Source organism: Callorhinus ursinus, unplaced genomic scaffold (assembly GCF_003265705.2).
Source record: "Callorhinus ursinus isolate GAN/ISIS: 27379988/994484 unplaced genomic scaffold, GSC_fseal_2.0 scaffold16, whole genome shotgun sequence".
Taxonomy (NCBI): domain Eukaryota; kingdom Metazoa; phylum Chordata; class Mammalia; order Carnivora; family Otariidae; genus Callorhinus; species Callorhinus ursinus.
The window spans coordinates 37122107-37138480 of NW_027397078.1; the positions used below are offsets into that span (position 1 = coordinate 37122107).

A 16374-nucleotide genomic window follows, 5' to 3' on the forward strand; every position below is an offset into this window, starting at 1 on the left:
GATGCTTACTGGCATGTCTTTTGAAATTACACCAATCATTTTCATTCCCATGTTTGATAAATTACACCTTTGAAAACTGTAAGGACAAAGGCTAAGAGACGAAGTCACGGGGACAAAGGAAGTAGAGATGCGCACTGGGGCGACAGGCAGACCCAGCCTAGTGCTGCTGGTCGGCCGTAAGCACCCTGGGGGTGCGGGAATTCACAGACGCCCCAGGACCCCCTTAGCAGCCTCTGACTACGGGAAACTGCGGTGCTTACCGTCCTTTTCAGCGGTGAAGCACGTCCTGAAAACAAGCCAAAGGCCCGGGAAAGATGACGTGGCCATCTCCATGACCTCTCCAGGCCCCAGACCCCACGGCCCCACGGAGAGAGCACGCAGACGGCAGGCGTGCCCTCCTCCTCACCCTACCAAGGCTGAAACCTACAGCTGGCCATGGAATTGAAGAGGCGGTGGGCTTCAGTGCAACTGCACGCGATTTCTTCCCCGAACCCCGAAACCCTTCTTCTCCCGGCATGGAGAAAACCCACAGCACTCCTCGGTACTTACTTGCAGCCGTGGGAGCGGCGGTCACTTGGGGTCCTCGCTCGCGAGGTCCTTCCCCATCCCCGGGGAACCCGTGCGGCTGAAGGGATGCCGTGCCCTGCAAGTCTTCGTCCCCCAAAGCACAGGCCTGAGCCCGCAGTCTGTCGAGGGCGCCCAGGCCGGGCACCTCGAAACTGTCCCCCAGTTGGGCCAAGGGGGAGTCGCGCGAGGCCGGGAGGAAGGGCGTGTCCAAGGGCGAGCTCGGGGGAGACAGAGAGGACAGGGAGGAGCGGGAGGACAGCGATGCCAAGGACTGCGGCGTGTCCAGGGAGCGCCTCTGCTTGTGGAAGCCCGAGGGGACCGCGGGGTCTGAGAGGGGGGCGTCTCGTCCCAGGGAGTCGAAGGGAATGAGATCGAAGCGCAGAAGCTGGCCGCACTCGGTGTCGGGTTTCTCGTACTGCGGGAGGCCGTAGATGTCGGTGAAGCTGACGGAGCTCAAGGACCCGCGGCTGGAGGCGAGCGAGCCCCGGCTGGAGGCCAGGGACCCGCGGCTGCTCCCCGAAGACACAGTCAGGGTGCTGGCGGACAGGCTGAAATGAGAGAGAGCCCACGCTCGGAGAAAAGCGGCCTGAAGACCTGTGCTGGAGCCCCACCATTCTCCACGGCAAAGCTGAGCATCTGGTCTGTTCCCGAGGGAACGAAATCCTGCCCCATCCTCCCATTAACCAGAGCCTGTCTTTAACCGCTCACAAGCATCGATGAGGCACCTTGACTACTACTTCCTTTGTTTCTTTTGAATGTCAGTAGAGAGCGATAGGTAACATCAGAGACTCACGCCTAGACGTCAAGTTCCAGCTCAAACACGGACTAGCTGAGCCCACCGGGTCAAACAATTTGCCCTTTTGGGAACCCCCACTTTCTCCCTGGGGGCAGGGAGATAATCATTCCTACCTCGTGGCATTTTTAGGAGGAATAACCGAGAAAGTACATAGAAAGCCGTTAATATTACGCTTCACAATATACTAACTACTTGAAAATGAAGCTATTACTGAGCATCCAGTTCTTACTTTAAAAATATTCATATCAGGCGCCTGGGTGGCTCAGTTGGTTGGGCGACTGCCTTCGGCTCAGGTCATGATCCTGGAGTCCCGGGATCGAGTCCCACATCGGGCTCCCTGCTCGGCGGGGAGTCTGCTTCTCCCTCTGACCCTCCCCCCTCTCATGTGCTCTCTCTCTCTCTTTCTTTCTCTCAAATAAATAAATAAAATCTTTAAAAAAAAAGATTTTATTTATTTGACAGAGAGAGACACAGTGAGACAGGGAACACAAGCAGGGGGAGCGGGAGAGGGAGAAGCAGGCTTCCCACGGAGCAGGGAGCCCGAAGCGGGGCTCGATCCCAGGACCCTGGGGTCATGACCTGAGCCGAAGGCAGACGCTTAACGACGGAGCCACCCAGGCGCCCAGTTACCTACCTTTTTAACTGGGACTGGAGATAGGACGTTAGGCGGGTAGCTTCTTCCAGCTGCATAAGTAGACAATTTCTTTTTTCTTGAAGTAGAATCCTGTAGGTAAGAAAATTGTCCATTGGTGGATTTCAAAGAGAGTGAGTTTATATTCCCAGCAAGAAATTCAACTGTACATTTCCCCAAGTGATTTAGGTTTGAATGACTCAATTCTAGAAAACACATGTAGGCCACAAACACCAAGATAACAGAGACTGTTTTTGTCTTGCTTGACACTGTCCCCCCAGCACCCTGACCAGTGCCCGATACGCCGCAGACGCTCCGCAGATGGGAGGGTGGGTAGACGGATGGGAGGGTGGGTGGGCAGGTGCATGAACAGACAGGAAGGATGAGGGGCTAGACTAGAAGATGGCCTCAAATGCAGAACACGCAGTACTCTGCTGGAATTCCTTAGAACAAACCAGAGTCGCTCGCTTAAGCCCCACTCCGGGCAAAAATGCATGGGTCCTAAAATCCATAGAATTAACATTAGACACAAATAAAACAAAACAGCAACTGTCACAGGGTTGAAGGGCATTTTTTCTCTTCTTTCCACCTTCTTCGACTTTAGGACTTCTGAAATGAACTCTGTTCACTGCACTAAGTCCCCTGCCTCGAATGGAGCCCTACACGTACAGGCATTCAACACTTCCTGAATGAATGAATGAATGAATGAACGAATGAATGTGTTTGCCTCAGAACAAAACAGTCCTTGTTTATAAATCAAACGATGGCATTTAACACGTGACCAAGTAGGCACCCTTAAAACAGTCACTCTGCCCTTTGACCGGGGAAAGGCTTGACACGGTGCCAATCCCCAGTGACACTCACTACCCCAGCACAAAGCTCCTACCTGACGATGAGGGCACCGGGGTCGAGACAGGCAAAGACTGGCCAAGCAGCGGGCCCATCTCAGCCCCAAGACGCCACTCTCAGTCGCTTTGTTCCATCTCGACACCGGGTCTCTCTAACGCCCCTCAGCCTGCTCCCAGGGAAAGCCGCCCACCTCAGGGGCCCATGCTTCTAATTCAAGCATGCATCCGATGACAGGAGGCGCACAGAGAAAGAGGCCTGCCTCTGCCAGGCCCAGAACAGCCCGGCGGCAGGAGCCCTGGGGGGCACTTGGGCCCCCTGCCTCACCGTGCAGCACAGTTGCAGACAGAGACCGTTTGCAGAAGTGGCCGGCACGAAAGTGCTTGTCAGCACAAGGGGACAGCCCTCCCTGCCCAAGACCGTTTAGTGGCAGATTCAGGAGACACACGTGGGCCAATTCAGTCCCAATGGAGGGCTCTGCATCCCAGGACTCAGCTCCTGGGCTGGTCCCACAAGAGACTCCATCAGCTGGACGAGCTTGGCTGACCCGGTCCCTGAACCCGGGCATCGAGGGTCACACCAGCTCCACGGGGTTCTGTGGATTTGTACCCTGGGACCCCAGCACTCACATGTGCTGGGATTTCCACGAGGCAAAGGCAAAAACAGTCAGGGGTGCATGGGTGTGGGGTCCTGAGAAGCAGGGGGCATTCATGGGACAGAGTCCACCCCCCTTTAAGAGACAACCAACCCAATGAACTCCCAGGCCCTTCTACCCAGAACATATACAACAGAATACCAAGAGGAGAGCAGAAGCACAAGAGCACAGACGAAAACTTCAGTTCGTGGTCCCTTTCCAGACTCAGGATCAACTCCACGTTTATTCTGAGTCAAGTGACAGGGCACGCGATCATCCCAAGCAAACTAAAGTTCACTCCAGCTATTTCTCTGAGCTGGGCTCTCCCAATGCCACCACTTCCGGCCAGCACTGACATCAGCCGCTAAAGTCACCACACAGACCTCTATCTATGAAGGATGACTATCCAAGCACTGATAACCCCAGCAGTACCTCGGTTGGGTAAGCTCCCATGTGATTAAATGACAGGCCTAAGGGCATCTGTACAGATGCCCTTCACCTATTAAACTCTACATACAGAAGGCTCATACAGACACAGTGTATGGTCCTCTTAACACACTGAATTTGAAGGTCCAGTAGATTATCACATGGGGGGCGCTCTCCAAAGCTCAGCTGATACCCATAGACACTCCTGACAGCCGTGACATGGGGAACACAGACCCGGCCTCCGACGCGGCCCGTGACCGCACGTGGCCAATGGAAGCCGGCAGCCCGGCACGCGCCAAAAGGCCGGGCAACAGGGATTCAGGCTGCCGGGCTGGCCTCACACCTCCGAGGCCAGCGGAGAGCCCAGGACAGAGTGTGGAGAGGCGCCTCTGGGGGCGGACGCATGCCAGGCTGCCGGCTTCGTGCTGCCACAGAGCCTCTCCCGGGGCAGGGGAGTGGCGGGGGGGGAGGCTGGCGCTAAGCAAGGGGCTCCCAGCTTCCCTCACTTCCTCCCCTTCTCCATCCTGTCCTCCTTCTGAACAGGGAACAGGAACCCCGGGAGCCCTGGGCAGAGCCGGCACCTCCCACAGAAGGGAAGGCACACGCTCCCTCCACCTTCTGCCTTCCCTCTACTCGGCCAGGAAACACACCAGGCGGCCGATGCCCTGCGTAACAATGACCAGGACCAATCTCAAGTCACGTGCAAGTTCTCCGAGTTAGCTTTTCCGGGTGGTTCTTCCCCCGAAGCTGAGCCCTGCATGCTCCTGGACCCGCGGAAGCCAGCCCACCTTTCCGTGGCGCCCTGCGCCGACGTGGCCCGCGCTCGCTGGATCTCCTCCTCCAGGCGCCTCCTCTCCTCCTCCAGCCGGGCCACGTCTTCCACCGGCCTTCTCTGCTGAATGATGAGCTGCAGCTCTTGAAGCAGGGCTTCCTTCTCCTTGAGGAGCTGCAGCCGGTCCCTGTCGGCCTCGGCCAGGCCCGGCCACGACTCGTTATCAAGCTGGGCCAGCTGCTGCTGGATCGTTGACACTCTGCAAGAGACGGGCCCAGAAAAACCCGTGAAGTCAAAATATCACCACCCATTCTCCACACCATCACACGGATTCTAGAAACTCACTCAGCTAAGTGGATACTGAAATTATTGCACCAAGTGAACCTTAAATGACAAAAACAAAGCACCTGGAAAGGATGGGTCATAAAAAGAACGTGGAGGTCCCCTACATAACCCCCCCGGCCTAGGAGATTTGGGATGGCAGTAAGCGTGGCATGCTTGCTTCAAAGGATGCACAGGAAGGCTGGCATCCTCCACACCCCCGCACTGTGTTGTTACAGATTCGTGCTTTCCTCCACGGCACTGTCCCAGAGCAGGACGGAACCAGCTCCTCTCTCCACATCCCCCATCAGCAGCAGCTAAACACAGTGCTGGATACACGAGAGAAGCTTCTGGCTTCCTGCCTGCTCTGCTGTACCTAACTGCCAACACCATGCGGACAAAATGACAGGAGAGAAATGCACCCATCACGGGACTTCTGAACAGAAACCCCCCAAAGCCTGGCGATCCACGTCTTCCAGCTCTGTTTGCTCTCTCCAGCACCAGGGACCTGGAGCACAAGTGACATTCAAAACGCCTTGCAGAGAGCAGACACTCAGCAAAAGCTGAACACGTGAAACTGTGAACAAGCACGCCAGCAAATACACGGGAGCATGAGAGTGAGCCCTGCTAAGCGCGGCCACCGGGGGCGTGGGGGGATGCAAACCAGTCAGCCTCACCAAACGTATCGGCACAACCACCCTCCAGGGGTAGAAGTACGGGCGCTGCTGTCACCTTCCACGTGCCTACACTTCCACGTGTTTGGCACACAGACTGCATCGCTTTGTGCCCTTTAATGCAGATTAAATGAGACGGATTGTGGCTTGTATTTGCAGAGCAGCCTTTCACGGGTGGAGTAGTACGATTTCAGCCCTTCAAGTTCAAGTGTGGCTAACTAGGAGGGCTATCTGTTTTCAGACAGAAACGAGAGACGCCAGACTTGCCCTGAACCCAGCACTGTGGAGGGCAGATGTTGGTACACATGCCCCAAAAATGAAATCCAGAGACTCCTCTGAGGTCGCAGAGAGCTGTGAAGACAGGGAAGTGGCAGGGACACATGGCCCTGCATCCTCCAAGGCAGCGATTCTCAAAGTGGGGTCCCCGACTGGCACGCAGCCTCCGCATTACCAGGAGCTTTGTTACAAATGGAAATCTCAGGTGCCACCCCAGAGCTGTTGAATGCGACATGCTGGGGATGGGGTTGGGCGACCTGGGTTTTAACAAGTCCTCCAGGTACTTCTGATGCTCACTTCAGTTTGAAAACCCTCTGCTTTCAGGCAGCCCGGCCTGGTCTGGAGGATCCTAATTGGCCATGGAGCTCGTAGGGGCCTGCATTAGGCTCCAGCGTGATGATCCTCACTAATACAGGAACGGCAGGAGCACTCCTGACACCACCCTGTCCCCTGCCCAGGACACACAAACTAATCAAAGCTGGCATCCTGCCCACTAGGTCCAGACCTCAGAATCCTTCTCAACGCTGTGTTCCCTGCAGAAACTGCCAATCAGCTGGTGTTGGCCCACATGTTAGAGCCTGTTGGCCAGCCCCGCACAGGGTCAGGCTCCTCTTGAGCTAGACATGAGCATGGGGACTAGTCAGCCTGGCTGGAGAGCTGGGTAAGATGCCTTCTTCAAGTACCAAACCAATCAAAAAAACCAACAGCTTAAAAAAAAAAAAGTGTAGGGGCACCTACATGTAATGCTTAACAGCATCCCCTAACAGATGCTGTTAAGCATCTGCCTTTGGCTCAGGTCATGATCTCGGGGTCCTGGGATCGAGCCCCGCGTTGGGCTCCCCATTCAGCAGGGAGTCTGCTTCTCCCTCTCCGTCTGCCCCCATCCCTGTTTGTGCTCTCTCTCTCCGTCTCTCAGATAAATAAATAAAATCTTTAAAAAAAAGTAAATAAGTTATAGTTTAAACGTGCACATTTTACTCAAGTCCAATTCCCCGAGAAGGTAAAGAAAATAGTTGAATGTCAGTCGCTGTATTACGCAAGTTCTTTTCCAACTTAAAATTAATTTCCTGAAAATTTGTTGGAAAATGGTGCCAAATCATGTCACTGAAAAATACTACAGGCAGAGGTGGCTGACCAGGACCTACGAATCCAACCGGGCTTGAGCGTCCATCTATGTCTAATTAGTGTGATGGAAATTTATGGCAGTCATATAACTGAAGCCCAAGGAAAATACACTCCAAGTCGGCCCATCAATAAGTTAGTGCCAAATCAGACATTATACCCAATGAAATTTCCGGAACGTTCTACTGGAGATCAAGACAAGTCAAAAGTAAGAAATAAATATGAAAGAGGCGAACAACACACACTGAGCAAATCCATTGTGTCCTCATAATTTTTCATTACATTAATCTGATCAACCCGCAGGAAAGCCTCTCTGAACCCAGCTGAAGTTCACGGTATTACTTTGTAACATATACTAATTCTCATGCATATACTACATGCACCCACATTTTTTTTAAAGATTTTTTATTTATTTATTTGACAGAGGGAGACGGCGAGAGCGGGAACACAAGCAGGGGGAGCGGGAGAGGGAGAAGCAGGCTTCCCGCCGAGCAGGGAGCCCGATGCGGGGGCTCGATCCCAGGACCCTGGAATCATGACCTGAGCCGAAGGCAGACGCCCAACGACTGAGCCACCCAGGCGCCCCCAAGCACCCACATTTTTAAAAGCACTCCCTCTGAGTTTTCCGAGGTGTACATGGGAGGTGATCAAGATTGCATTTGAGTCGGCCAGGTGCTGGTCAGCTGGAACTCCACAAGCATCCAAGTTGCTGAGGGGGCAGAAGATCCGACCCTAGATAACCCTACGGTTCCCAGGCAAATCTCAAGTAATGTCCGCTACCAGAAAACAGAACAAGGGAAGAAAAGAACTATAGGCGGGAAGAGAGGCAAAGGGCCGACTTCAAAAAGTCTGTCCACCGAAGGCGTAAGAGTACAGCGGCCCAAGTGCCACACAGTACTGTGACTCTGCTTACAGGACAAATATGCACAGACACACGACACGGCAAGGGACAGCCTCTGCAGCACAGACAAGATCGGGATAAAGCTGACTTCTAGAAGTCCATCTAGAAAAGGTGTTTGGGCGATGCTGAACACGAGGCAAGCGTTCCTACGCTGAAGAACAGTGCTTTTTCACATAATTAAATTTCACAAGGATGTAAATGACTGCATGGTCGTCTTAGAGCTATCTATGAATCCAGAAGAATATGGATATATAGTGCCAAGTGCCATTTCTTTCCCTATATCCACATTCCAGATGCAGACATTCGGGGCCTGCTCTCAGCCAGGTTGAGAGTGAGGCACATATGTCTTGTCTGTCTGCACTGGAAGCCAAAAGCTCTAGAAGGATTCCTCCAGTGATTTCTTGTGCATTCACCAAGGGATAGACAAGACGGCTTTGCCTGTGCTGCTGGCCTAGAAACAAGCCGTCTGCAAGGAGGATGCTTTGTGTGTTAGGTTCAGTGGAGGAGACAGACTTTGTGCCTAAGGCTAAACACAGACGTAGAGTTACAGTGCCCCTTCCTCCACAGCCACGCCATGTGGCTGACCCGGAGGCTGGGACCCCACTCCTGCGAGTACCATCATTCCAATTCTGAGCAATATGAGAAAAACAATCGAAAGGCATTTTTTTTTTCCCTGAAATATCATTTCAGTGAAATTAAATACATGAAAGCAAAGTAAGGTCATGATTAAAGTTGGCAAAAAAGAAACTTCCCCAAGGTCATTTTTATTTTTTTACTTTATTTTTTATTTTTTTTTAAAGATTTTATTTATTTTTTGAGAGAGAGAGAGAGAGACAGCGAGAGAGGGAACACAAGCAGGGGGAGCGGGAGAGGGAGAAGCAGGCTTCCCGCTGAGCAGGGAGCCTGATGCGGGGGGCTCAATCCCAGGACCCTGGAATCATGACCTGAGCCAAAGGCAGACGCTTAACGACTGAGCCACCCAGGTGCCCCACCCCAAGGTCATTTTTAAAGAAAACCTGAGAGCAACTTAAAATTGGCGAGGGTTTTTTTTTTCCTATAAGTCAACCGTAATCTGCACTGATTCTAATTTTTGACAGGTAATACATTTTATGGCCTATATATAACCTCTCACAAATGCCTTTAAAAGCGTTAAAATATATGTCCGTGTGCTCATGACAGAGAAGAAACAAAAGGGAATCCTCACATCAAGCATTCAGGTTTCATATTTATTATGTGACCTCCAAATTCTATTCCCTGAACAGGTCTAATGCAGGCAGAAATAAAATATGAATCATTTTTCCCTCACTATTTTTGCCCGAACACATCTTCTGTTATAACCCAGGCACCATTAAACCATGAATGGAAACCTGCACTGATGCTGCAGAAACTACTGAGACCCTCACAATTCACACGGAAATCCTAAATGTGATTTGCATTTTTATTGCAAAAAACGCACTTCTAATATAACAGTTTTGAGGTATATTTTACATATCCAAAATAATCCTTAATTATTTGCATTTATACGTAAAGCCTGCAGTCTACCATATAATTTTGCATGTTCCTAAGATATGGCTGCTTTCTGGAAGGGAAAAGGAACTCCAGGCAAGCCCCGGTCCCATCTGATGGTTATGAGACATGACGGGACCCCAACAACCACAGTCTGGGGCATGATGTCAGCTTAGAGCCTTGTGCCTTCAGATTTCAATTGCAGCTACAGATTCGATACTTCTGTTGTTTTCTCTCTTTAGTTTTCTTTTTGTAAATATCCATGTAAGTGAAAAGTAAAAGTTCAAGAAAACCTCAGCTGAGATCGAGGTCAGATGGGTGATAATATCACTTCAACTGATTGAGCTAAATATTGATAAACCGGTGTCCATTTGGCTCAGCTCTCTCTAGTCTACATTAGAAATCCGAGAAATCTGAATCTAGAATATGTGGTGGAGGAAGGGTCTACTCACACCCCCACACCCCTGGCCTGCCCTCACGTCATTTCCCCTTTGAGCATATAGACCTTCGGAGAGCGACTTCCTTAAATGAGAAGCAGAACACCTGCAGGATTCTTCCCCTTGGCCTGAGTGCGGAAGGAGCCACAGTGGCAAGGATGCATGCCCGTATTTCCCCCAGCTGCGCCTCACCCCCAAACCCAGATACATGGTCACTGGAAAGATGCAGGAAGACTCTAAGCGACTGATCAAATCCAACTGGAATCCTAACGCGACACTGATTCCTGACACCAGAGAACAGCAGGACCCATCCTGGCAACGAACACTAAGACACAGGGAAACTGGATGGGCCAAATGTTTTGTTCCTATCTGGACTGTGAGTGTTTCTATGGAAACAGCAACAGTTTGTGCACAGTTCTGGAACAAGTGCTCTTAGGTTAAAAATAAGGAACTATCCGCGTCACCAGGATTGCTTCAAGACTTGTTCTTCCAAACTGGCTTTGAAAAATTCTAAAATTTTGGGGCGCCTGGGTGGCTCAGTCAGTTGAGCATCTGCCTTCGGCTCAGGTCATGATCCCAGGGTCCTGGGATCGAGTCCTGCATGGGCTCCTTGCTCAGAGGGGGGCCTGCTTCTCCCTCTGCCCCTCACCCTGCTCTCATGCGCTCTCTCTCTCGCTCTCTCTCTCTCCCTCAAATAAATAAAATCTTAAAAAAAAACATTCTAAAATTTTTAACCAATAATGTGAAAATACTCCTATCATAAGGTCTGCCTTGAGAATCCAAAGTAATGTTCCTGAAGGGAAACAGAAGCAGTTGTTTGGGTACATTTCCCATGACCCGGAGTTGAAATCACAAAACTAGTCACCATGAGAGTGGTGGTTTGGTCTAGGGAGTTCTCTAGCAATCACACCACCACTTGGACTTACGAGTCCCACTTCCATAACTTCCTTTAAATCTGAATACGTCCTGCTACTTCTCATTGTCCAGCACTGCATTTCGACGATTTCCCGACTCTGAAAAACAATCTCAAATCTAGATATGCAAGACAAGACTTCTCTGAAATACACACACACACACACACACACACACACACACACACACACACTCTCCCCCCACTCGTAAGTGGTAAAGCTCAGGAGTTTTTGCAGAAGGTAGGCAAGCTGAGCTGAACTCGGGGTGGAATGATTTTGGAAACGGGAGCTGGGGGACTGATGTCCACAGGTAAGGTAGCAGAAATGACAAAACCAAATGCCGAACTGTAGCACTAAAATAATGCAAGTCCAGCAGCAAAAGAAAAGGCCACCTGCCATTCCCAGCCTCAGAGTGAAAGAGCAGGGAAGGATGCATTGTGTTCTTCTTTGCTAACACTGCCATTAAAAGTGACGCACTTTTGGGGCACCTGAGTGGCTCAGTCGGTTAAGCATGATCGAGCCCACATCGGGCTCCCAGCTCAGCGGGGAGTCTGCTTCTCCCTCTGTCTCTCCTCCCTGCTCAAGCTCTCTCTTGCGCGCACTCTCCTTCTCAAATAAATAAAATCTTTAAAAAAAAAAAAAAAAAGTGATGCACTTTTCCATGCATTGGTGGGTGAACGAGGTACATGCTTTCTTGTACGCAGGCCACCCTCCTTCCAGGGATGCTCATGGGGCTGTCATGGAGGTGGCCACGTGGAGTGTTGTTGCACAGAACATCAAAGCCACTGCTCTTTGACTGTGGTCTTTGCTGCTCGGGTTCTGAAACGTTAATGCTAGTTCTAGATTTAGTTCTTGGGGGAGAACTGCTTGCCACCGTGCAAGCAGTTCGGTGGGACTTGGGAGGACCCAAGTCTATACTGTGCTCATAGTGTATCTCATTTGGGGGCAGTCTGAAAAAACAGAAACGGCAACTGGAATAAAATCCCTGTCATGGCTCTGGATGATTCCACCCCTGGGACCTGATGACACCGACCCCTCCCTCAATTCACATGTCTACTGCGGTGGAGACGTGAGGCTGTCCTGACTGTGACTCCAAGCTGTGTCCAGCCGAGCGCCTTGCCAGGTGTGGCTGGCAATCACATGACCTACGGCTGAGCAGGTTACAAGTCAGGCCCTCACTCGCTCACCAGATCTAGAAGCCAGATCTAGGAGAACTGACTTCAGTGACTAGAGGCAAAAATCAAACTACTCCGCGGGGACTGGAAATGGACCCTGCAGCCACCTCAGGGGACCAGAACCCCAAGTGTCTGACAGAGGGCACCGCTATCAATGGCTCGGTGAACAGAGGTTGAGGACTCTGCCGACAAGAATGCTTCACAGACATTTTATTTTTTATTTTTTATTTATTTTTTATTTTATTTATTTGACAGAGAGAGACAGAGACAGAGAGAGAGGGAACACAAGCAGGGGGAGTGGGAGAGGGAGAGGGAGAAGCAGGCTTCCCACGGAGCAGGGAGCCCGATGCGGGGCTCGATCCCAGGACCCTGGGATCATGACCTGAGCCGAAGGCAGACGCTTAACAACTGAGCCACCCAGGCGCCCCGCTACACAGACATTTTAAAGCAGCTTAAAGTCCAATGAGAACAGAAACTCATTATCAAAACTCAAGGTCCACCTTCTAAATGAGCCTCCGCCATAAAGGGAGCCTCTGAGAACTCTCCCTTCGGGGCCATTCTCCTTCTTTAGCTCCAGTGGGTGCTATCTAGGTCACACTCCTCATGGCCCATGCCACTTAAGGAAGAGGGAGGGGCTGGTGTAGGGCTGCCAACTTTTTATTTTTCCAAGTAGAGATTTTGAAAAAACCTACTCACATCAACTATCACCATCATTTTGTAAGAGAAAGCTATTTTAACAGAAAAAAAAAAAAAAAAAAGAGAGATCGATCAGAATAAGAGTTCTTTAAATGGAAAAAAAGCAAATCAGCATGATAAAAACCTGGTCACAGGACCAGGGACACTGTGGGCAGGTAGTGCTGGGAAGCAGAGTTCTGTCGGCCCACTGGTGTGACTTCTCCAGTATCTCCTCCTCTGCTGTGGGTCCCTGGAGGTGAGTGTCTTCTGAGGTTTTACTTCCTCTTCTCTTTTCTGCTCACTCCTAGCCAGACTCTCTCGGACTTTTTACTTCCCCCCTCCGGCCAGCCTCACTCTCACCAAGCCAATAGCTATGGGGCCTTCTTACGACTCGGTCCTGAATTCTTTTCCTTTCTCAGTGCATGTTCTCTCCCAAGGTGAGCTCAGCCACTCCCTGATGTCAGTACCACCTCCAACTGCCCTCCTGGATCTCTCACCATTTGGATGGCTCACACTGACCATTCCCGACTCAAAAGTCCTAGAATGCCCGGCATTTTCAACTCTTTTCCAAGGTACTTGTGGTCCCCCATGACGCAGGCCTGCCTCCCTGCTCATGGCATCCTCCATCCCCCCCGCCCCCCGCCCCCGCTTCATTCTGCAACTACAGGCTGGTCCAGCTGCCACAGACGGACCCCCCACCTCCTCAGAAACTTGCGACCACACAACTTTCCACCCTGATCCCCGCTCCCCTCTTGGTTGAGAAAGCCCTTCCCAAATGCACGGGCAGCCATAATCCCAGCATCCTTCAGGGTGCAGATCCAAAATGGCAGCCGTCTTCTCCAGCATCCAAGAAGAGAATTCATTACAGAAAGATTCAAGATCACGAGCCTTTTCAAATGTCCATGAAGGCCCAAGAACTGTAAGCTGAGCTTGGTATGATTATGTATCATGCGAACACAGTTCTTGAAACGAAGAGACCATGCCCTGCCTCTGTTAGAACCCTAAAGACATGCGTATCTTTGTTGCCTTTTCTGTCCTCAGGTCAAGGGGCAATATCCCAAGGCCCACAGCGGGCCCTGGGGAAGGGAGCCAGGAGGAGAGCCAGGACCTGGGCCCCGAGGACTCCTTCTGCTTGCCCACTGGCAGAAGCAAGTGCCAAACAGCAAGTGTGACCAAATGGGGCCCTCATTTACTCATTCAATAGATATTCAGTGGGTATTTAGCTCCTGGAATTACAGCAGTGACCTAAACGGACCTAAGTCCCTGCCCTTGTGGGGTTTACGTTCTCGGAGGGAAAAACAAATGATAAAAAAGCAAACACGTATATAGAGAATGGGTTAGGTGGTTACATTTGCTGGGAGGATTGGGGTGATGGGGGCGGGAATGGGGCATGCTACTTTATTCTGAATGATCAGGGAAGCATCTCTGACAAGGTGACCAAGAGGAGAGCAGAAGCCATCTGACAAATTGAGGCAAAGCATTCCACTGTTGGCAGAGGAAACGGCAAAGGCCACGGCCACTGTATGAGTTTCCTCTTGTTGCTGTAACAACAGACTCGGTGGCTTAAAACAGCACACATTATTCTTTTTTTTTTAAGATTTTATTTATTTATTTGACAGAGAGAGACAGCGAGAGAGGGAACACAAGCAGGGGGAGCGGGAGAGGGAGAAGCAGGCTTCCCGCCGAGCAGGGAGCCCGATGCGGGGCTCGATCCCAGGACCCCGGGATCACGACCCGAGCCGAAGGCAGACGCTTAACCGACTGAGCCACCCAGGCGCCCCAAAACAGCACACGTTATTATATTATAGTTCCAGAAGTCAAAAGTCAAAAATGGGTAGGCAGGGCTGTGATCCTTCTGGAGGCTCTAGGGAAGAATCCATTGCACTGTCATTTCTAGGGGCTGTCCACAGGCCTCGGCTCGTGGCCCACACCACTCTAATCTCTGCTTCCCTCCTCACATCCCCTTCCCAGACTGTCCCTTTCTAAGGACCCGAGTGATGACACTGAGCCCCCTTGGATCATCCAGAATCACTGCCCCGTCTCAAGGTCCTTAACTTAATCCCATCAGCAGAGTTTCTTCTGCCACGGAAGGCGACACAGCCACCAGGTTCTGGGATTAGGACGTGAACATCTTGAGGGGCCATTATTCTGCTGACTCCAGGGACTAAGTCAGGAGTGTGCCTGGCAGGTTTGAGACCCGGCGTGTTTGAGGAACACCGAGGGGTCAATCTGTCTGGAACAGGGCAAGGATAGACACGGGGGAGTGGGCTAATGCCCTTAGTGGAAAACCGGCTCCTGTGGGTCCTTGTCCAAACACAGTAGGGATTTAGAAGCAAAATAAGAAGGCCAAGAGTAAGGTTTCTCAGCTGAGGCACTGCTGACGCTCTGGGCCACCAAAGTCTTTGCTGTGGGGCCATGCTGTGCATCGTGGGCTGGTCAGCAGCATCCCTGGGCTCTGCCCTAGTCATGAGGACCAGAACTGTTCCCTAGGGAGCAAAAGTGGCCTCCTTCAAGGTTTGAGAGCCATGTGGAACAGGGGAATGATAGCATCTAACATTTTCTGAAAGGATCACTTGTCTGGAAAAAAAAATTCAGACACAGCAACTAAAAGAACCAAAAGTCACACAAAATTATGTTGAACAGCACCAGGAAATGTACCATTCACACCAGGGAGAAGCACATGACAACTGACAGAAGGCCTTTGCCTGTTACTCTAATAAAATTGACCAAAAAATGAAGATGTTTAATGATGCTCAGCAGATGTGAAAATCAGGGCTCTCCATCGGCGCTGGTGGCAGCGCAAGGTGGCTAAGTCATTCTGGAAGGCAATGTGGGGGTATCTATCAAAACTTTTTTTTTTTTTAAAGTAGGCTTCATGCGGGGCTCAAACGCAGGACCCTGAGATAAAGACCTGAGTTAAGATCAAGAGTCAGATGCTCAACCGACTGAGCCACCCAGATGCCCCTATAAAACCTGTCAGTGTATGTGTGTTAAGATCTGCACATTTCATTGCTATGTATTAGTCCAAGGAAATAGTCATTTCTGCAAGGCGGGGGCCTAGGAAAAGACGTGCACTGTTTGTGAAAAGGAAAAACTGCAACCATCTAAGATGTCTATCCACAGAGGGATGCTTATGCATCCTAAGCTATGCATCACATACTACATTTAACTATACTGGGCTTACTTTATTTAAATGTTTAGATAAAAGCCTGGAAGGTGTCACGCCAAACCATGAATGATAGGAAGTGGGATCAGAGAAGGGGAAAGTGGGTGGTCTCTACTGATTGTGCCTGTGACAAAAACAATGTATTCGTGTATTATTTTTGTAATAAAAACAAAGGGGAAAATACAAGTGTGCATGCACGCACGCACGTCTGTAAACATGCACATGCTGTATGTGTGTGCACATACACACGCACACAACCCCAGCAGGTACTGCCCGGGTGGGGTAGGGAGAGGTCCTCACCCTCAGGCAGAGCCACTGATAAACCGACATATTTCTGTTAGTTGGGGAGGAATTTATATCCCAAATAGGTTAAAGACCATATGTGATCGCATCGCATAACCCACACAGTTTTTCTGAAATGTCCAGAACAGGGCAGGTATTGCGTAGAAAGAAGTACAATGTCCCATTCTCCCAGCAGCTTCTGCCCCCTGCAGAAGCTGGGGCGGGGTGCAGATGACACCACTGGGATCACCCATGC

The 16374-nt window shown here is 50.9% G+C and overlaps 1 protein-coding gene across 2 annotated transcripts in view; it reads right to left on the reverse strand.

Moving 5' to 3' along the window:
• The window catches only part of WWC3 (WWC family member 3), a 115982-nt gene that overhangs the window by 23813 nt on the left and 75795 nt on the right, over positions 1-16374 (reverse strand). For both annotated transcript variants that reach the window (XM_025857721.2, XM_025857720.2), the window contains 3 exons: positions 4689-4931; positions 1998-2087; positions 550-1115 (listed from right to left, as the gene is read on the reverse strand). In XM_025857721.2, coding sequence (XP_025713506.1) covers positions 550-1115; positions 1998-2087; positions 4689-4931 — 899 coding nt within the window. The remainder of the gene's footprint in view (positions 1-549; positions 1116-1997; positions 2088-4688; positions 4932-16374) is intronic.